The 21,056-nt window shown below is 42.2% G+C and overlaps 1 protein-coding gene across 2 annotated transcripts in view; it reads left to right on the top strand.

Moving 5' to 3' along the window:
* Positions 1-21,056, top strand: part of Zc3h7a (zinc finger CCCH-type containing 7A) — a 57,837-nt gene that overhangs the window by 27,904 nt on the left and 8,877 nt on the right. Inside the window, exons 4-19 of one of the 2 annotated variants that reach the window (XM_045161514.1) lie at positions 276-473; positions 2,738-2,896; positions 3,103-3,183; positions 3,297-3,335; positions 4,118-4,148; positions 4,378-4,661; positions 5,444-5,648; positions 6,751-6,815; positions 7,358-7,544; positions 11,800-11,961; positions 13,767-13,963; positions 15,331-15,431; positions 16,546-16,727; positions 17,636-17,712; positions 18,299-18,432; positions 18,803-18,908. In XM_045161514.1, coding sequence (XP_045017449.1) covers positions 276-473; positions 2,738-2,896; positions 3,103-3,183; positions 3,297-3,335; positions 4,118-4,148; positions 4,378-4,661; positions 5,444-5,648; positions 6,751-6,815; positions 7,358-7,544; positions 11,800-11,961; positions 13,767-13,963; positions 15,331-15,431; positions 16,546-16,727; positions 17,636-17,712; positions 18,299-18,432; positions 18,803-18,908 — 2,208 coding nt within the window. The remainder of the gene's footprint in view (positions 1-275; positions 474-2,737; positions 2,897-3,102; positions 3,184-3,296; positions 3,336-4,117; positions 4,149-4,377; positions 4,662-5,443; positions 5,649-6,750; positions 6,816-7,357; positions 7,545-11,799; positions 11,962-13,766; positions 13,964-15,330; positions 15,432-16,545; positions 16,728-17,635; positions 17,713-18,298; positions 18,433-18,802; positions 18,909-21,056) is intronic. The other variant, XM_045161515.1, reaches the window with a different exon arrangement.

A 21,056-nucleotide genomic window follows, 5' to 3' on the forward strand; every position in this document is an offset into this window, starting at 1 on the left:
TCAAAGCTGTCAAGTGACTTTCTTGACTGACTCCTACCTGGTGTTTATCTTGAGCAAGGAGCTGGAGATGTGCACACATTTCCAGTGTTTCAGGCTCTGTCTTTCTTAATAAGGACAGTCCATTTTCTCTTGTAAAAGCAGGTATGGTAGAATTCCCCAGAACAGAAGTGGATGGGGCTTCATCTTAATTTCTTAAAGCAGCTCTGCCCTGCAAACATCTGCTTATGCTTTGCCATGTTCGTAAAGGGCTTCAGGAAGCAACTTTCTCTTTTTAGGTATATTTGCATGCTCTTGTGAGAAACCTTTTTAATGAAGGAAATGATGCTTATCGGGAACATGATTGGAATGGCTCAATAAGCCAGTACACGGAAGCTTTGAATATAGCTAATTATGCAAAGTCTGAAGAAATTTTAATTCCTAAAGAAATCATTGAAAAACTGCATATAAATCGTATTGCCTGCTATTCTAATATGGTGAGTTATGAGTTTAAAACAGTATTTCTAGAGAGAAAATTGTCAATGATATCGTACATTAATTTTAAAAAAGTGCATTTCTATAGCTAGGTGTGGTGGCACACACCTTTAATCCCAGCACTTGGGAGGCAGAGGTAGGAGAATCACCATGAGTTTAAGTCCACCCTTAGACTACATAGTGAATTCTAGGTCAGCCTGGGCTAGAGTGAGACCCTACCTTGGAGAAAAAAACAAAAGGCAGATTAGCCTGGGCTATAGTGAGACTCTATCTTGAAAGCAAACAAGCAAGCAAAAAAGTCAGCTTTATGTATATCTTTCAATATTTAAGAAATACTTTGGGGGGCTGTAGAGAAGGTTTCGTAGTTAAGGTGCTTGCGTGAGAAGCCTAACAACTCAGATTCGATTCCCCCAGTACCCACATAAGGCCACATGTACAAATTGGCACATGCATCTGGATTTTGTTTGCAGTGGCTAAAGGCCCTGGCATGCCTATTCACTCATATTTCCTCTCTCCTTGCAGATGAATAATATATTTAAGAAATACTTTGGGGGCTAGGGATATGGCTAAGTTGGTAGAGTGCTTGCCTAGCAAGTATGAAGTTTTGTGTTTGATCCCTAGACTATAATAAACCTTGGGTGGTGTACATCTATAATCTAAGTACTTGATAAGTGGTGGCAGGAGGATTAGGAGTTCAAGGCCAACCTGAGCTACATGAGACCCTGTCTCAAAAACAAAAACAAAACCAAAAAAAAACCCAGAGGCTGGAGAGATGGCTTAGTGCATATAGAGTGTGCTTGCTTTGCAATGTTGAGTACCTGAGTTCAGACCCCTAGACCCCACATCAAAGTCTGAAGCTGTAGTGGGCATCTGTAATCCCAGTGCACCTATGGTAAGAAAGGAGGCAGAGACTGGAGAATTTCCCATAAGCTGAAATGGAGGGGCTGAAGAGATGGCTCAACAGTTATACACACTGGCTTGTAAAACTTGCTGGCCCAGACTGGCCTGGATTTGGTTTCCCAGTGCCCGTATAAAGCCAGGTACACTAAGTGACACGTGTTTAGAGTTCATTTGCATCAGCGAGAGGCCCTGGAACATTGATTCTCTCAACTTTCCCTCACTCTCTGTGTTTGCAAATAAATAAATAAGAATTTTTTTAATAAAAGCTTATGAATAGAGTGGTGAATGAGAGTCCCTGCCTCAAAATGAAATGGAAGATAAGGGCTGACCTGAAAGTTGTCCTTTGACTTCCACATACATGCCACTTTTTTGTTTGCTTGTTTGTTTTGGTTTTTTAAGCTAGGGTTTCACTCTAGCCCATGCTGACTTGGAATTCACTTTGTAGTGTCAGGGTGGCCTTGAACTCATGGCGATCCTCCTACCTCTGCCTCCTGAGTGCTGGGATTAAAGGCATCTGCCATGATGCCTGGCTATATGCCACTTAAAAAAATACTTATTTATTTGGGAGAGAGAGAAAGAAGCAGAGAAAGAGGAGAGAGAAATAATGAGCACCCCTGGGCCTCTAGCCACTGTTAAAGAATTCCAGACGCATGTGTCACATTGTGCATCTGGTTTATGTGGGAAATTGAACCTGGGCTTTAAAGACAAGTGCCTTAACCACTAAGCCATCTCCCCAGCCCCAAGGCATTGTCAACGTTTTTTATTGGTAACTTAAAAAAAACTATTATTCATATATATATATATATATATATATATATATATATATATATATATATATGAACAAGAAAGAGGCAGAGACAGAAAGAGAGAGACTGGGCACACCAGGGCCTCCAGCCACTGCAAATGAACTCCAGAAGCTGTAGTGGGTATCTGTAATCCCAGTGTACCTGTGGTAAGAAAGCCATGTGCATATGACTTACGTGGGTATTGGGGAATTGAACCTGGGTCCTTAGGCTTTGCAGACAAGTACAGTAAGTGCTAAGCCATCTTTCCAGTCCAAATATTTTATTTATTTATTTGATAGAAAGAGGCACACAGAGAGAGTGAATATGCCACTGTAAATAAACTTCAGATGCATGCACCACTTTGTGCAACTGGCTCTATGTGGGTCCTGGGGAATGGAACCCAGTCTGTCAGGCTTGCCAGCAAGGGCCTTTAACTGCTGAACCATGTCTCCATCCCCAAGCATTGTTAGCTTTAAGAGCAGAGTCATTACATGGGTTCTTAAATCTCTGTACAAGAAGGCCTCCTCTCTGAGAAGTTAATCATGTGATTCTGACTTCTTTTGTTTTTTTTTGCCCACTAGGGCTTCCATGAGGAAGTTTTAGAAGACTGCAATACTGTCCTTAGTTTGAATGCCAGTAACTGCAAGGCTCTGTATCGGAGATCTAAAGCTTTAAATGACTTAGGGCGATACAAAGAGGCTTATGACGCAGTAGCAAAGTGCTCCTTAGCAGTCCCTCAGGTATGGAGTTCATATTTGTTGATTTGTTTGCATCATAGGCATTTTTTTGCTCCCTCATGGAGATATGCAGGTAATTAAATTTTCCACATCACCTCTACCTGCTGCATTTGGGTATAGTATTTAATAAAGCAAGGGTCTAGATGGGAAACACACTATTTTGCCTCATCTTCTGAAGATATGATCATATATGTTGGCTTTTTTTCCAGGATGAACATGTAATAAAACTGACTCAAGAATTAGCTCAGAAATTGGGATTTAAAATAAGGAAAGCATATGTTAGAGCTGAGGTAAGCCAGAGTTCTCCCTGTAAAGTATTTAATTCTTTTCTTTTCTTTTTCTTTTTTTTTTTTTTTTACATTGAAGTCAGTTCTGTTTTAAAGTTGTCTATATTTTCTTTCAGCTCTCATTGAAAACAGCTCCTGGGGATGGAACTGCCCAGGTAGGTTCATTATCTCTTTTGAGAATTTGTGCTTCTAAGAATAGGAGGGGGGAGGCCTTGGCAACTCTGATTTTAGTGTTTTTAGTGTGTGTTTCTTTGACCTCTCAAACAATTACTGGCCATAGTTTCTTGTCACTTGAGAAAATAAAACAAAATAGCTCAACTAATATATTTCAGTCATAGTCGGCATTTCCTGCAGTCTTGTGAGGCATTCTTTTTGTTTTTTTTTTTTTTTTTTAATAATTTCAGCATTTTTAAATTTTTGTTCATTTTTATTTATTTGAGAGTGACAGACACAGAGAGAAAGACAGATAGAGGGAGAGAGAGAATGGGCGCACCAGGGCTTCCAGCCTCTGCAAACGAGCTCCAGACGCGTGCGCCCCCTTGTGCATCTGGCTAACGTGGGACCTGGGGAATCTAGCCTCGAACCGGGGTCCTTAGGCTTCACAGGCAAGCGCTTAACCGCTAAGCCATCTCTCCAGCTCTGTTTTGTTTTTTTGAGGTAGGGTCTCACTCTAGCCCAGGCTGACCTGGAATTCACTACATAGTCTCAGGGTGGCCTCGAACTCACAGCGATCCTGATCCTCATATCTCTGCCTCTTGAGTGCTGGGATTAAAGGCGTGCACCACCATGCCCGGCTTGTGGGGCATTTGTGAGCAACATGGCTTAGGGCCAAATTCTAGTTCTGAAGGATGCTGGGATAGAAAATAAGTTATCACTGTAATGATTGCTTTATAGTCTAGAGTTCTGAAACGCGATTCACTGTTGTTTTGGTTTCTAGGTTGTGAATTCTGTAGAGGATATTGAGCCAGGTATGTTTCATTTACCATCTTTATACTCTGAAAAGTAAGGGTTTGCCAGCTTTAGACTGTGCATGTTTCACATAGTATTATCAAGAACGAGTGCTGTGTGATTATTATTACAGCGAGACCGTGACTGGGTCCACATTCTCACCGAGCTCTTCCTGTCCTTTGGTTACTGTGAACACTATGCTGTGTGGGTACAGTAGCAGAAGACAGTCCATTTCCTTGTTTGTTGCAGATTTGGTAACCCCGAGGCAAGAAGGACATCCACTTGTCTCCCTGCCTGCATCTAGTTTTTCTCATGACATTGGGAGTGACCCGGCTTCAGTTCCTGTTATGCCTTTAACTTCTGTTTTGTCACTGCAAGTGGATGAGAGTGCTCTGCCATCCACAGTGTTGGCAAATGGGGGCAAGATCCCCTTCACCATGTCTGAGCCTTTCCTGGATGATGGAGACATGGTCCTTGGGGACGAGATAGACGACCTCCTTGATTCTGCTCCAGAAGCAAATGATGCTGTTATGGTGAGTTTCACTGCTTGGTTTCTCTTCTGAAGGCAGAGCTACTGTCTTATTTAAATTGTAGGACTTTTGTATGGAGTCTAGGCTGAACCTTAAAAGAAAAATTATTTTGCCACATGTGGTGGCGCGCACCTTTAATCCCAGCACTTGGGAGGCAGAGGTAGGAGGATTGCCATGAGTTCAAGGCCACCCTGAGACTCCATAATGAATTCCAGGTCGGCCTGGGCTAGAGTGAGACCCTACCTGGAAGGAAAAAAAAAAAACAAGGAGAGGGCTAAGGAGATGGCTCAGTGGCTAAAGGCACTTGCTTGCAAAGCCTACTGACTCTTATCACAAAGAAGTGCTTACATCTGGAGTTCATTTGCAGCGCCACAAGGTCCTGGCATGCCCATTCTTTCTTTTACTCCTAAGTAAAAACTTAAACAATAAAATGAAATTTTTGTAATGACTCTTGATTTTGGTTTAATTTCTGTTCATCACAAGATCATCCAGTCTAGTGACTTTTTACTTATTTGCAGCCAGAGAGAGAGAAAAAGAAAGAGAATAGGTGTGCCGGTCCTCTAGTCACTGCAAACAAGCTCAAGATGCATATGCCACTTTGTGTATCTGCCTTAAGTGGGTACTGGGGAATTGAACCTGGGCCACTATGCTTTGTAATCAGGTGCCTTAGCTGCTGTGCCATTTTGCCAACCCTAGTGATGTGTTTCGATATGCTGGTGGTGAGAGTAGTTTAGCTAAACTGGTTAGGTTTCATGAACTTTGCTGCCCTCTGTTCTCTTCTCCAGCCCTCGGCTTTGGTCAGAGGATCCCTCCCGACAGCCAGTGTTTCTCCTAGTTTGCCCTTCTCCACAGCCCTGCTAGGAACCTTGCCTATTGGTGCGAGGTATGCTTCTCCGCCCTCCTTTGCAGAGTTGTACCCTCCTCTGGCCTCATCCTTGGAAGATTTTTGTTCATCGTTAAGTTCATTTTCAGTGAATGAATCCAAACGAGGTACGACTCTATTCTAAATCATAAACAATTGCAGTTAATTTTTCTAAAACTGAAAATGTATGTGACAATTGCTTAACTGTCCAGGTGCTAGTTTCTTGAGTTGTTTTGACTGTGGCTGAACATGTAAAAAGGGAGCCTTCTCGTTGGAACTCAGCCTGACAGCTGTACTGTTGTGAGAACAAGGGGCAAAGGCGTGAGGGTTGGCATGACCGTGGCACTGGCCTTATGTAGTCCAGTGTTCACTGGGGGTGAAATGACTGTATTCTTCAGAAAAGATCGACCGCATCGTAAAGGGTCTGAAAGACAGCTTTTCTTTGAAATTAGTATTCTTGGGAAAATACTAATTTAAATCTAACTTTATGTTTCAAATAATAATACTTAGACTTCATGTGTTGAGCTCAGTGACCTGTGCCTGATACCGTTTTACAAGGGCATGCTGAGGTCTTGGCCTGATTACTGTATTTGTAATCACAGGTTCAATATGTTTAATAACTTTTTTGAGGAGTTTTTATTTGTTTTTCTGGGATACCGAGGATGGAATCCAAGACCTCATATATGCTAGGCAAGTGACCTGCTGAGCTATGCTGTAGCCTTAGCACATGTTATAAACAGTAATGGCTACCGTCTTCATATTGCTATTCAGTTAAAAGGGCAAAATTAAAAAAAAAAATAAGTGGGAAACAATAGCAGAGAGAGAACTGAGTGATAGACTAAGAAGAGAAACCCTCGACCCTGACTGACTCCGAGTGTTAGGTTGAGTCCCTGCTCCCTTCTTCTCAGAGGAGGCTCTTTTCTCATTTTGAATGTTAATGTTATTTTCTTACCTAGTTTGATGACTCCTACTCAGTAGGCACTACCTTTGATCATTTCCCCAAAAGTAGCTTTTTATTCAACTTTGACCAAGAATTGTTTATATTCTTGGTTTCTAAAAGGAGGAAGGGACCCCGGAGTCCTTTTGCGTGTCATTAATAAGCAAGAAAGCGTGTAGAATCGGGACGGGGAGTTGGACACGGGGAAGTCATAGTCGGGGAGCTGCGAAGCCCGCATGTGCTGATTCATGATGATAGTGAAAAAGTCTGTTGAAGTCTTTTTATTATTTTAGATCTGTCCATCTCCACTTCTAGAGAGGGAACAACGCTTAACAACAGTAATTCTTCCCTTTTACTTGTAAGTGCCACTTCCTCTTTTGTGACTACATTGCTTAAATTGAACCTAGGCCTTGTACTTTCGTAACTGAATTATGTGAATGAACATGACCATCTCCCCTTAAATTTTCTGTGTGCTGTGGGAACTATTATTATAAGCCTCCTCTGGACATCCAGTCATAAATGCTGTGTTTGTACAACTGGATTTGTCATAGCAAATTAGTCATATTGCAGACAGCATAAGAGGCTTTAGCCAGCCTAAACAAATCAGTGAAACTTAAGAGCAGGGTGTATGAGATGTGTGTACTGTGGAAACAAAACAATGCATATTACTTTAAACAGCTCTTAGAGGATTAAAAGGGGGGGGGCCAGAAATGGAGGCAAATAAAGACAGTTCGATCGAGAGGATCGTTAGTACAGAGTAGACAGCTTCATTTTACTCCACACACACTAATTTTCCTTCTTTGGTGATAGTACAATGTTTGTTGCCTGTTCTATTTTTCTTTTTCTTTCTTTCTTTTTTTTTTTGTGTCCTTACTTTTTTTTTTTTTTTTTTTTTTGCAGATGAATGGGCCAGGTAGTTTGTTTGCTTCTGAGAGCTTCCTGGGAATTTCAAGTCAGTCTAGAAATGAATTTGGAAACTTTTTTGGAAGTGCGATTACTAAACCATCCTCAGCAGTGACTCCAAGACATCCCCTTGAAGGAACCCATGAGTTGAGACAAGCTTGCCAGATCTGCTTCATAAAATCAGGTCAGAACCAACTAGCAGGCAGCCAGCCTTTAGTAAGCTGAAAGCCTGGAGGCTGTGAGGCCGTTGTGATGGGTGGAAGCAGCCCTGTCTCTGGTGGCCTGCAGTCCTATTCTGCTACACAGAAAACAGTAGTACTTCCCCGCACAGGCATTGGAAGTATAGGATAAGTTGAAGCTCTTATTTCATGTAATTTTTTTTTTTTTTTCTTTTTTTTCGAGGTAGGGTCTCACTCTGGCTCAAGCTGACCTGGAATTCACTATGTAGTCTCAGGGTGGCCTCGAACTCACGGTGATCCTCCTACCTCTGCCTCCCAAGTGCTGGGATTAAAGGCATGCACCACCACGCCCGGCTTTTTTTGGTTTTTCGAGGTAGGGTCTCACCCTAGCCCAGGCTGACCTGGAATTCACTATGGAGTCTCAGGGTGGCCTTGAACTCACAGCAACCCTCCTACCTCTGCCTCCTGAGTGTTGGGAGTAAAAGCATGCGCCACTATGCCCAGCTAGGGTTTGTTTTAATTAATTAATTAATTAATTAATTTATTTATTTATTTTTGGTTTTTCGAGGTAGGGTCTCACTCTGGCTCAGGCTGACCTGGAATTCATTATGTAGTCTCAGGGTGGCCTTGAACTCATGGCGATCCTCCTACCTCTGCCTCCCGAGTGCTGGGATTAAAAGCATGTGCCACCACACTTGGCATTTCATGTAATTTTATTTCTAGGATGACGTAGAATAAGGAATATGTATCTAACCATAGAAACTTGAGAAAACTTTAGTGAAATTCCCTATGTCTCAGGCATGTTTTAGAACTGAATAGTTTTCAAACAGAACCAGAAGTAAAAAAGACATTTCAGGGCTGAGGAGATAGTTCAGCAGTTGAGTACTTTTTCTTAAACAGGACCTCTCAGGCCAGAGACTGCAAATTCAGTTCTCCAGAACCTAAGTTAAAAGGTAGACAAAGGGCTGGAAAGGTGGTTTAGTGGTTAAAGTACTTGCCTGCAGAACCTAAAGACCCAGGCTCAGTCTCCCAGTTCCCATATAAGGCCAGATTCACAAAGTGGCGCATGCATCTGGAGTTCCATTGCAGCAGCTAGAGGCCCTGGTGTGCCCATTCCCATTTTCTCTCTCTCTTCCCCCTTGCAAATAAAATTAAAATAAAAATTTTTAAAAAGCTGAGCATAGCCTCCAGTACTTGGGAGGCAGAGGTAGTGGGCCATCCTAGGAGTTACAGAGTGGGTTCCAGGTCAGCTTGGGCTAGAGTGAGACTCTACATTGGAAAAAAAAAAAAAAAGGACTGGAGAGATGGCTTAGTAGTTAAGGCACTTGCCTGTAAAGCAAAAGGACCTTGGTTTGATTCTACAGTCCTGGGATTACAGGTATGAGGCACTATATACAGCTGGATTCTTTTTTTTTTTTTCCAGCTCATTTATCTTTTTTATAATTTATTTATTTATTTATTTATTGTTTTTTTGAGGTATGGTTTCACTCGAGTCCAGGCTCGCCTGGAATTCACTCTGTAGTCTCAGGGTGGCCTTGAATTTACAGCGATCCTCCTACCTCTGCCTCCAGATTGCTGGGATTAAAAGCGTGCACCACCACGCCCAGCTTCAGCTCTTTTATTTTTGAAATGAAGTCTTGCTCTGTAGCCCAAACAGGCCTTGAATTTACAATGTAGTACAGTTTGGCTTCAAACTTGTGATCCTCCTGCCTCAGCTACCACACTCAGCCTATGTTTGCAGATCTTGTCTGGCTTTATTTGCAGTTTGAGAATCAGGCAACAGTGTTGTGTGTAGAGTTGTGTGTGGTCTGATGTGTTCTGTGTGTCGTGAGTAGAGTTGTGTGTGGTCTAGTGTGTTCTGTATGTTATGGGTAGAGTTGTGTGTGGTCTAGTGTGTTCTGTGTGTTGTGGGTACAGTTGTGTGTGGTCTAGTGCGTTCTGTGTGTTGTGGGTAGAGTTGTGTGTGGTCTAGTGTGTTCTGTGTGTTGTGGGTACAGTTGTGTGTGGTCTAGTGCGTTCTGTGTGTTGTGGGTAGAGTTGTGTGTGGTCTAGTGTGTTCTGTATGTTATGGGTAGAGTTGTGTGTGGTCTAGTGTGTTCTGTGTGTCGTGGGTAGAGTTATGTGTGGTCTAGTGTGTTCTGTATGTTATGGGTAGAGTTGTGTGTGGTCTAGTGTGTTCTGTGTGTTGTGGGTAGAGTTGTGTGTGGTCTAGTGTGTTCTGTATGTTATGGGTAGAGTTGTGTGTGGTCTAGTGTGTTCTGTGTGTTGTGGGTACAGTTGTGTGTGGTCTAGTGTGTTCTGTATGTTATGGGTAGAGTTGTGTGTGGTCTAGTGTGTTCTGTGTGTGTGGGTAGAGTTGTGTGTGGTCTAGTGTGTTCTGTGTGTCGTGGGTAGAGTTGTGTGTGGTCTAGTGTGTTCTGTGTGTTGTGGGTACAGTTGTGTGTGGTCTAGTGTGTTCTGTATGTTATGGGTAGAGTTGTGAGTGGTCTAGTGTGTTCTGTATGTTATGGGTAGAGTTGTGTGTGGTCTAGTGTGTTCTGTATGTTATGGGTAGAGTTGTGAGTGGTCTAGTGTGTTCTGTGTGTCGTGGGTAGAGTTGTGTGTGGTCTAGTGTGTTCTGTGTGTGTGGGTACAGTTGTGTGTGGTCTAGTGTGTTCTGTGTGTCGTGGGTAGAGTTGTGTGTGGTCTAGTGTGTTCTGTGTGTGTGGGTAGAGTTGTGTGTGGTCTAGTGTGTTCTGTGTGTGTGGGTAGAGTTGTGTGTGGTCTAGTGTGTTCTGTGTGTGTGGGTAGAAGCGTGCATCATGCAGGGGTGGTGGTCATGGGGCCCTGGGAGTACCCTTCTGTCACTCAAGTCCTTGAGATAGTCTTTCCCTCGACCTTGGACTGCCGTTTTTGGTCAGCGACTCCCAGCAATTCTCCAGTCCCCTTCTGTGCAGACGAGGGTCAGAGACGTGCGTGACAGCCAGCAATTCTCCAGTCCCCTTCTGTGCAGACGAGGGTCAGAGACGTGCGTGACAGCACAGCTTCTTACAGAGGCCGAGTGCTCCAGGACCGCCCAGTCCCTCCCTCGTGCTTTAGTGGCAAGTGGTTTTCACTGCTGAGCCATCTCCCCAGCTCTGTCCCTTACTTAAAATGGTCTGACTCTAGCCCAGTCTAACCTGGAATTCACTGTGTAGTCTCAGGGTGGCCTTGAACTCATGGTAGTCTTCCTACCTCTACTTTCTGAGTTCTGGGATTAAGGCATGTGTCACTATGTCCAGCTTGTTCCTTTTATAAGCCATTAGAATTCCTATCTAAATTATTTCCCTAGAAGTTGAGTATGAGTATGTTTGGCAGAACTGATTTTTTTTTTTTTCCCCCAAGGTAGGGTCTCACTCTAGCCCAGGCTGACCTGGAGTTCACTATGGAGTCTCAGGGTGGCCTCGAACTCTTGGCATTCCTCCTACCTCTGCCTCCTGAGTGCTGGGATTAAACACCTGTACCACCATGCCCGGCCAGAACTGATTTAAAAAATATATATATATATTTATTATTAAGAGAGACAGTGAGTGAGTGTGAGGACCTTTTTTTTTCAATTTTTTTATTAACAATTTCCATGATTGTAAACAATATCCCATAGTAATGTCCTCCCTCCCACAACTTTTCCATTTGAAACTCCATAAGACCTCTTATTATTACTTTTTATGTTCATTTTTATTTATTTATCATATTTATTTATTTGAGAGCAACAGACAGAAAGAGGCAGAGAGAGAGAGAGAGAAAATGGGCACGCCAGGGCCTCTAGCCACTGCAAATGAACTCCAGATGCATGCACCCCCTTGTGCTTCTGGCTAATGTGGGTCCTGGGGGATTAAGCCTTGAACCGGGGTCCTTGGACTTCACAAGCAAGCACTTAACCACTAAGCCATCTCTCCAGCCACCACACCCCCCACCAGACCTTTTGATACTGCAGTCAAACTCCAGACAGATGCACCACTTTGTGCATCTGGCTTTACTTGTATACTGGGGAATCGAACCTGGGTAGGCAGCCTTTACAAGCAAGCATCTCTAGCCATTGAGCAATCTCCTAGCCTGGGACTGCATTTTATAGAATTTTGTGTCACCTGACCAGCAGCATAAGAAGCAAAGGTCTACTTTAGCAGCCTGCTTATATAGATGAGATTTGGGGGTTAATCTTAGTTATGTCTGCTTGTAAATTGTGTATAAAATGAAATGGTATTTTTTTCTGTTTTTGAACAATCCTCTTTCCATCTTTTTTAGGCCCCAAGTTAATGGATTTTATTTATCATGCAAATATAGATCATAAATGTAAGAAAGATATTTTAATTGGTAGAATAAAGAATATTGAAGATAAATCATGGAAAAAAATACGTCCAAGACCAACAAAAACAAATTATGAAGGACCATATTATATATGTAAAGGTATATATTATTATGACTTAATTGATGTACATTAGTTACATGCCTGCTAAACTGTTGGCAAGGCAGCTGTCCTAACCTAGACCACCATGCCTCTGCACTGGTTTGCTGTGTTTGTCGTAAGGGCTTCAATATTGACTGTTATGGAAATGATTAGATGGAGATAAATTAGGTTCTTTTGATTGAGACAGACAATATTTTCTCTCTCTCTTTAAAAAAAATTATTTATTTACTTGAGAGAGAGAGAGAGAGAGAGAGAGAATGGGCACGCTAGGACCCCCACCCACTGTAATCAAACTCCAGACACTCCAGATGCCATCTTGTGCATCTGGCATATGTAGGTCCTGGGGAATCAAACCTGGGTTTGCAGGCAAGTGCCTTAATCACTAACCCATCTCCTTAGCCCATCTCTCTTTTTTTGTAAACTGTCTTTTAGTATTTTACTACATTTCATGGTTGTTTATGGATAAAAAGCCTTGATGAAGTCTTAAACAGAGAATTCTCAGACTTAAAGGTTCATTTACGGAATCGCAAAGGCTTTGAAAATGTTGCTGTGTTCAGATTTTATTTATTTATTTTTTTGGTTTTTCGAGGTATGGTTTCACTCTAGCTCAGCCTGACCTGCAATTTACTATGTAGTCCCAGGGTGGCCTCGAACTAATGGCAATCCTCCTACCTCTGCCTTCTGAGTGCTGCGATTAAAAGGGTGCACCTCCATGCCTGGCTTCAGATGTTTTTGAGAGAGTTGGTATTTTTATTTTTGTCAAGTCACTTTATCTGAATGAGCTTTAAGTGGCCATATATGATTTTTTAAATTAGTATATTCATTGAACAAAATAGTGGTTTTCATTATACATACACATAATTTTTAAAATTTTTTTTAATTTTTAAATTTTTATTAGCATTTTCCATGACATACACATAATTTAATCATTCATCCATTCCCTCTCTTTTCCCTCCTTCCCCCTAAAATGATTTTTTGACCTTAATATTGAGTACATGAGGGTATTGAAGCATTTTACCCATTTGCACTAAAAATCATTCTGGCTTGAAGACTTAATTCTCTCCACCCAGTATAATAGTAACTGTGTCAAGCCATGTTTGAATTATTATAAAAATTCAGCTGGCTGTGGTGACACACACCTTTCATTCCAGCACTTTGGAGGCAGAGGTAGGAGGATTGCTATGTGTTCAAGACCAGCCTGGGACTACAGAGTGAACTGTAGGTCAGCCTGGGGTAGAGTGAGAGCCTACCTCAAAAAACACCAAAAAAAATTCAAATTATGTCCCTACTGTGATTAATATTTATTAGCTTAAAAAAAAACAAAATAGGAGCTGGGTGTGGTGGTGCATGCCTCTAATTCCAGCACTCAGGAGGCAGAGGTAGGAGGATCGCTGTGAGTTCGAGGCCACCCTGAGACTATGTAGTGAATTCCAAGTCAGCCTGGGCTAAAGTGAGACCCTACCTCAAAAAAACAAAAAACAAAAGAGGGCTGGAGAGATGGCTTAGTGGTTAAGGTGTGTGCCTATGAAGCCTAAGGACCCATGTTTGACTTTCCAAATCCCACGTAAGCCAGACATACAAAGGTGAGGCAAGTGTAAGGTCGCACATGCCCACTAGGTGATGCGAGCATCTGGAATTTGATTGCAGTTGCTGAGGCTCAGGTGTGCCAATTCTCTCTTCTCTCTCCCTAAAATCAAACAAAACAAAACAAAACAAAACAAACAACAACAACAATAACACACACACACACATACACACACAAACACAGTTGCCATGGTGAAGTCCCTTTTCATCTGCTTTTCAGATGTTGCTGCTGAGGAAGAGTGTCGGTATTCCGGCCACTGCACCTTTGCATACTGCCAAGAGGAAATAGACGTGTGGACCCTGGAAAGAAAGGGGGCATTCAGCCGTGAGGCTTTCTTTGGTGGCAATGGAAAAGTCAACCTTACTGTGGTCAAACTTCTCCAAGAGCATCTTGGGGAATTTATATTCCTTTGTGAGGTGCTTTCTCCGTGACTTACTTTCTCTGTAAAATTTGGTGATAATGCTGAGGGGTGGGACCCTGGAGAGCACTTGCCCAGCATTCCCAAGGGGCCCAGCACTGCATATAAGAAAAAAAAAGTGAAGCCGAGTGTGATGGTGCACGCCTTTAATCCCAGCACTTGGGAGGCAGAGGTAGGAGGATCACTGATTTCAAAACCACCCTGAGACTGCATAGTGAGTGAAACCCTACCTCAAACCCCCCCCCCCAAAAACAAAAGGGACTTTCTGACTTGCAAACCCAGTAGTTTAAAGTTCTCAGCAGATCCTGCTATATGTTAAATCATTTAGTAAACCAGCTATCTGAAATAACAGTAGCAAGAGCCAGGCAGGGTATTAACTGTAAGTTCAAGGCTCACACAAGAGACAAGTGCTGTCTCCTTAAAATAAATAAATAGGGGCTGGGAAGATGGATTGGCAGTTAAAGGTGCTTGCTTGCAAAGCCTGCTGGCCCAGATTCAAGTCCCAAGCCACCCAAACCAGATGCAAAAAGTGGTGTAAGCATCTTGTGTTCATTTCCAGCGACAAGAAGCCCTGGTGTGCCTATAGAAATAAATAAAATACAAAAAGAAAGGGCTGGAGAAATTTGAGGGCACTTGCTTGCAAAGTCTGACAGCTTGGGTTTGATTCCACAGTGCCTACACAAAGCCATATGCACAAAGTGGTACATATGTCTGGAGTCCCCTTGCAAAGACAGGAGGCCCTGGCATATCCATTTATTCATTCTGTCTATGACTGTCTTTGTCTCTGTCTGCTTGCTAGTAAATAAAAATATTAAAAATGGCAGATAAAAAAGAAAGAAAGAGCCAGGTGTGGTGGCACATGCCTTTAATCCCAGCTCTCAGGAAGCAGAAGTAGGAGGATTACTGTGAGTTGGAGGCCACCTGGAGACTACATAGTGAGTTCCAGGTCAGCCTGAGCTAGAGTGAGACCCTACCTTGAAGAAGAAGAAAGAAAGAAAGAAGAAGAAGAGAAAGAAAAAAAGAGGGCTGGAAAGATGTCTCAGAGGTTAAAGAATCTGCTTGCAAAACTTAACAACCCTGGTTCAGTCCCTAGTACCCATGTATAGCTAGATGCACAATGTGGCACATGCATCTGGAGTTTGTTTGCAGCTGCTGCAGCCCTTTCTGTCTTCTTTCTGCCTCCCTCTGCTTGCAAATAAATACAAAAAAAAAAATAATAATAATAATGGCAAGAGTTTATGTTGAATATTAATTGGTACAAGTATAAAATAAATAAATTTGTAAAAACACTGAGGCAGTATCCTGGGCACAAGATTAGGAGTTTGTATTACTTATATGCTAATCCTTCTTCTCTCTTTATTCCAGAAATGTTTTGATCATAAGCCTAGAATGATAAGTAAAAGAAATAAAGATAATTCCACTGCTTGTTCTCACCCGGTTACAAAGCATGAATTTGAAGACAATAAGTATGTTGGTGTTTTCTGACTTAAGAATACTTGTTTATTTATGAATGACTGAGAGAATGGTTACACCAGGGCCTCCAGCCCCTGCAAATGAACTCCAGATGCATGTGCCACCATGTGCATCTGATTTATGTGGGTACTGGGGAATTGAACCTGGGTCCTTAGGCTTCACAGACAAGCACCTTAATTGCTAAGTCCTCTCTCCAACCTGGTTTCTGATTTTTGTTGTGACAAAGTAGATTCTTTCCTTAGATCCAAATAAAAGCATTATTATCTACTTAGTCTTTCCTTCTGCCCTTCTGTTGTTTTGAGAAGTTAATGACTTTTGAAATAGCTTTTAGCTGCACACAGTGGCACATGCCTTTAATCACAGCACCCCTGAAGGGAGAGGCTGGAATCTCATTTCGAATTTGATGCCAGTCAGGGCTATATAGTGAGGCCCTGTCTGAGAACACCAAAAAAAAAAAAAAAAAAGGCCAGTCGTGAGGCTTATGCCTGTAATCTCAACACTTGAGAGACTGAAATCCGAGGATCACTGTGAGTACTGGGCTACAGATTGAGTTCCCAACTAGAGTGAAACCCTGCCTCAAAAAAAATATATTTTTGTCAGCTTGACTGGAAATTAAATTAAAAAGTTATGCACGTGATCATTTAACACAAGGACATTGATTTATATTTGTTTATGACAGATTATAATTATGGTGCTGGGTTTGGCGGCTCATGCCTCTAATCCCAGCATGCAGAAGGCTGAGGTAGGAGAATCACTGTGAGTTCAAGGTCAGCCTGGCCTACCTCCAAAAAAAAAAGAAGGAAAGCCAGGCATTGTTATACATGCCTTTAATCACAGCACTTGGAAGTTCAAGGCCAACCTGAGACTACATAGTGAATTCCAGGTCAGCCTGGGCTACAGCTAGACCCTACCTTTAAAAAAAAAAAAAAAAAGTTAGCATTTTAAATGTATATATTTCCTATTAACCCAATAATAGCATGGGATGATACTTTTTTTTTCTGAGAAAGATTTAAAACGGTTAGTCTGGAGCTTTAGAATTTTTAGAATTTTGAATGTGTGCATGTGTTTTTAAACAGCAATATCATAATGTTACTGTTTTTATCTTAGGTGCCTTGTCCACATTTTGCGAGAGACAACAGTAAAATATTCCAAAATACGCTCTTTTCATAGTCAATGTCAGCTTGATTTGTGTCGACATGAGGTTCGATATGGCTGCTTAAGGGAAGATGAGTGCTTTTATGCCCATAGTCTTATTGAATTGAAAGTCTGGATAATGCAGAATGAAACAGGTGGGTCTGCGTGGGCCTGAGAACGATGTCCCTCTGTGAGCAGTCAGGATTCAATGGAATAATAGTGCAAGGACTTCTCTTGTTGCAGCTCTGTTGATTTTGTCATAAGCTTTGAACTGTTTTTATTAATTCATTACTTATTTGAGAGAGAGAGAGAGAATGGGTGCACTGAGGCCTCTAACCACTGCAAATGAACTTTAGATGCATGTGCTGCCATGTGCATCTGGCTTACATGGGTTCTAGGGAATCAAATCTGGGTCCTTTGGCTTCATAGGCAGGTGCCTTAACAGCTAAGCCATCAAACCATCTCTCTAGCTCTAGTATTGGTTTTTCATGGTAGGGTCTCACTGTAGCCCAGGCTGACCTGGAATTCACTAGGTAGTCTCAGTGTGGCCTGGAACTCACAGTGATCCTCCTACCTCTGCCTCCTGAGTGCTGGGATTAAAGGCGTGAACCACCATGCCTGGCCCCTCCTTATACATTTTATCTAAAGACATTTCTCACTGAGTTGCCCAGGCTTATCTTGAACTCAGTCTGTACCCCAGATTGGTCTTGAAGTTGGGATCCTCCTGCCTCAGCCTCTCAAGTAGCTGGGATTACAGGCTTGCACTCTCGTGTCTGGCTACCGTAGCCACTTATTTTTAGAGTTGCCCACTTTGAGTGTGGTCTCATGGACTTAACTGTTGTAAGTTTGTACATGACATGGATTTGAGGACAGGAGAAGGATTTCTTAGGACCATACAAAATGTATTTGTACATACTCGTTTTGCAAAAATAACGTGGTAGCCATTTATCCTTAATGACGGCTCAGTCCCCTCAAATAAATGGAGCTTGAGGGTGAGCTGAAAGTGACTGAGACCCGGCTGCTGTGGCGTGTGGACCTTAAGGAAGGCTTGTATGTTTCCTAGGCATCTCACATGATGATATTGCTCAAGAATCTAAGCAATATTGGCGAAATTTAGGAGCGAGCGCACCTGGAGCTCAGGTATTGTCTCCCACGGACTTGTGTGCGTGTCCTTGTAGAGTGGCCGGGAGGGCACAGGGTGGCACTGGCTGCGGCTCCTGCTCCCTTTCCCTGCTCAGTCGTCTTCCACTTGAGTCATTCTGTAGGAGACACAATTTACATTCTGCCCAATCACCATAAAAAGTAGCTATCCCACAATATCTGCCAAAGTGTAGAATATTTTTTTCTTACTTAGTTCAGTTGTCAAAACAGTTAGGGTCCCAGGCTTTGGGGCTCCTTAGAGTGGGAAGTGGGTTATATAGGTTTCCTTCCCACTTGGTGCAAGTTAATGATCCTTTGCTCCCGCTGCCTGCCTCAAGTCGTCAGCTCCAAAGCTGGCTCTCTTGGCATTACATCTGCTTTTCTCTGGTTCTCTTGTATGTGATAAACAGTGGAGATGTAATTATCTATCTGTATCAATCTATCCATATCTTTCTAATGGTCAATAGAACTAGACAAAGACAGAAAGTTATAAGTGATTGTGGGAAAAAAGCATGGTGATTTAATATAGTCTTAGAAAAAAATGTTTTTTTTTTTTCTGTTAAAACTGATCTTTTAATTATTTAAGGTATTTGGCAATCAAATAATGCCTGGATCTCTTAACATGGAGATAAAATTTGTATGTGCTCAGTGTCTGAGAAATGGCCAAGTCATTGAACCAGACAAAAACAGAAAATATTGTAGTGCAAAAGCAAGACATTCGTAAGTATTGTGTGTATGTGGGAATGTTTATAATTATGCTTAACGTATATAAAATCATGCATATGGGTAAGGAGACAGGCTTTGAAGAGGGCAAAGTAGATCATTTAGGTGTAATGGCAAAACAAAAGGGAAGGTTTTTTAGGATTTAGTTGTGTTTTTCCTGTTTTATCAATTTCTTTGTTTAGAATTCTTAGGTAACGTATATATCTAAATATCAACAGGAAATAAAATGATAGGATCACAAAGCATTTCTTTTAGAAGATTGAGAAAGTCCCCTTCTCTGGCCCCTCAGGAGCAGTCTCTGTGCCTCTCCCTGTATGCTGTGCCTGTGTCCGAGTGTCTGTTTTTTTCTGAACTCCATTTTTCTTAGGTGGACCAAAGAACGTCGTGCGATGCGAGCGATGTCTTTTGAACGTAAGAAGTGGATGAACATCCGTCCTCTCCCCACAAAGAAACAAATGCCTTTACAGTTTGATGTACATACGTAATTTTTAAGCCACTTTTTTTTTAAATTAGGCATTTCAAATCATTAGAAAGTAGTGGTAATTGAGATTGAAACTCAAGCCCTTTAAGTAATGCTCTTAAGTCATAGTAAATTGAAGTGGTTCCTCTATTTTCTTCCACTTTCATGTATGTGTGATTTTCTCACAGTTTCATGTTGCTTACTATCTTATCAGTTACTTGCACTGAGTAAATAGATAACTGGAGTTGAGAAAAAGTTCTGACATAACTTACTTTTCAAAGGACTTACGCTTCGCAGGCAAGAGAATTTCCTTTAATTTTTACTCCTCAGATTTAGTATCAGACTACCAAGAATACTGTTGATAAGGTTTTAAAAAATTTTTTATTTATTTATTTATCTTGGTCATACTTTATTTCATTTGCAAAGGATGCAGGCTTAAGGACACCCAGAGCTGTACAACTTGCTAATTCAACACCAGAAGTACATGTTCCTCAAAACCTCTTGGGGCCACCTTCAGGTTAGGATAGATAGAGTTTTATTCACGCAGAGGCTCTCATCTTGTGGGCAGGGTGGGGGTGTCTTACGTGATTTGCAGATGATTTCAGTTGCCTCTGGACTTGAAAAAGAGAGCATTTTGGGAGAGCTCTCGCCAGAGGTGTTTTATTGTGTGACCTATCACACTGGTGGAGCATTGACCCCTGAAAGGAAGTTTTCCCTAGAGAAGCAGAGTGTGTGTGAGAATCCCCTTGTAATGAGCTGCTTGCCTGCTGGATGACCACAAACAGTAGAAGAAAAGAGTGATGAATTTCCCATCATATGATTCCTACAGCTTTGTAAAACTTAGTACAAATCACAAGGTCAATGTTTGCTAGGTGGTGATCTGTTCATGTTTTATCCACAGTAGTGTGAGGCTCTGATTTTGTAGGAAGAGGAAAGGGATTTTTTTCAGAACTGTTACATCTTGGGCTTTAAAGATAATGAGGACATATGTGTATCAAGGACTCTGTTTTAACAAGGACAACTGGGTAGGGTTGTGACCAGTGGTAGATTTACTTGTGTAGCATGCACAAGACCCTGGATTCCTTATCCCTAGCACCACAAAAATAAAATAAAACAACTGAGAACTATTCTAGCTCATGAGGCAACCACCTAGAGCTGCTGATTTTCTTTAATTTTAAACATGGTGAGCCACTCTACATTTCAGCAGCTTGTCAGCCTCCCCCCCTTACTAGGCGTTGTTAAGGGTCTCTCTCTCTCTCTCTCTCTCTCTCTCTCTGTGTGTGTGTGTGTGTGTGTGTGTGTGTGTGTGCGCGCGCGCACGCGCGCGCGCTGGGGAGGTAGAAAGAAAATGAGGTTCAGCCTGCCAGACCCTAAAGGTTACTCAGCCTCATCTGCTCATGTGGAGTTGGAAAGAGTACGTGCCTGGCACTTTGTAATGCCTGGCCTTATCCTCTTTATCCTTGAGCTTTAACGGCTTGTGAGTTCCAGGGCAGCCTGGACTATTGTATGAGAACCTGACTCAAAAAACTAAACAGCAGGGCTGGAGAGATGGCTCAGTGGTTAAAATGCTTGCCTGTGAAGCCCAAGGATCCGGGTTCAGTTCCCCAGAACCTACATAAACAAGGTAGGTGCACATGGTGGCACATGTGTCTGGAGTTCATTTGTGGCTAGAGGTCCTGGTACACCCATTCTCTCTCTCTCTCTCTGTGATAAGTAAATAGAAAAAAAATATTTTTTAAAAAAGAGCAGCAACAATAAAACAACCGAGTACCTACTGGCTTTGACCAGGAAAAGAGTACCATGGAGCCAGGCATAGGGTTTCATGCCTGCAAGGGAAGCAGAGACAGGAGGATTGTTGGAAGTTCACAGTCAGGTCAGCTAACTTACTGACCTTGGCTTCACGCAAGGCTCTTATCTCGAAACAAACCGAATGCTGGGTGTGGTGGTGCACGCCTTTAATCCCAGCACTTGGGAGGCAGAAGTAGGAGGAGCGCCATGAGTTTGAGGCCAGCTGAGAGTACCTGGTGAATTCCAGGTCAGCCTAGGCTACAGTGAAACAGTACCTTGAAAAAAAAAAGAATGTGACCAAGTCATTGAGAAGACTGGTTCGCTGGCTGCTGACTTCCTGCCCAGTCTCAGGGTAGGGTCACTGATGATCCCA

The sequence above is a fragment of the Jaculus jaculus genome, chromosome 11 (genome assembly GCF_020740685.1).
Source record: "Jaculus jaculus isolate mJacJac1 chromosome 11, mJacJac1.mat.Y.cur, whole genome shotgun sequence".
Classification (NCBI taxonomy): domain Eukaryota; kingdom Metazoa; phylum Chordata; class Mammalia; order Rodentia; family Dipodidae; genus Jaculus; species Jaculus jaculus.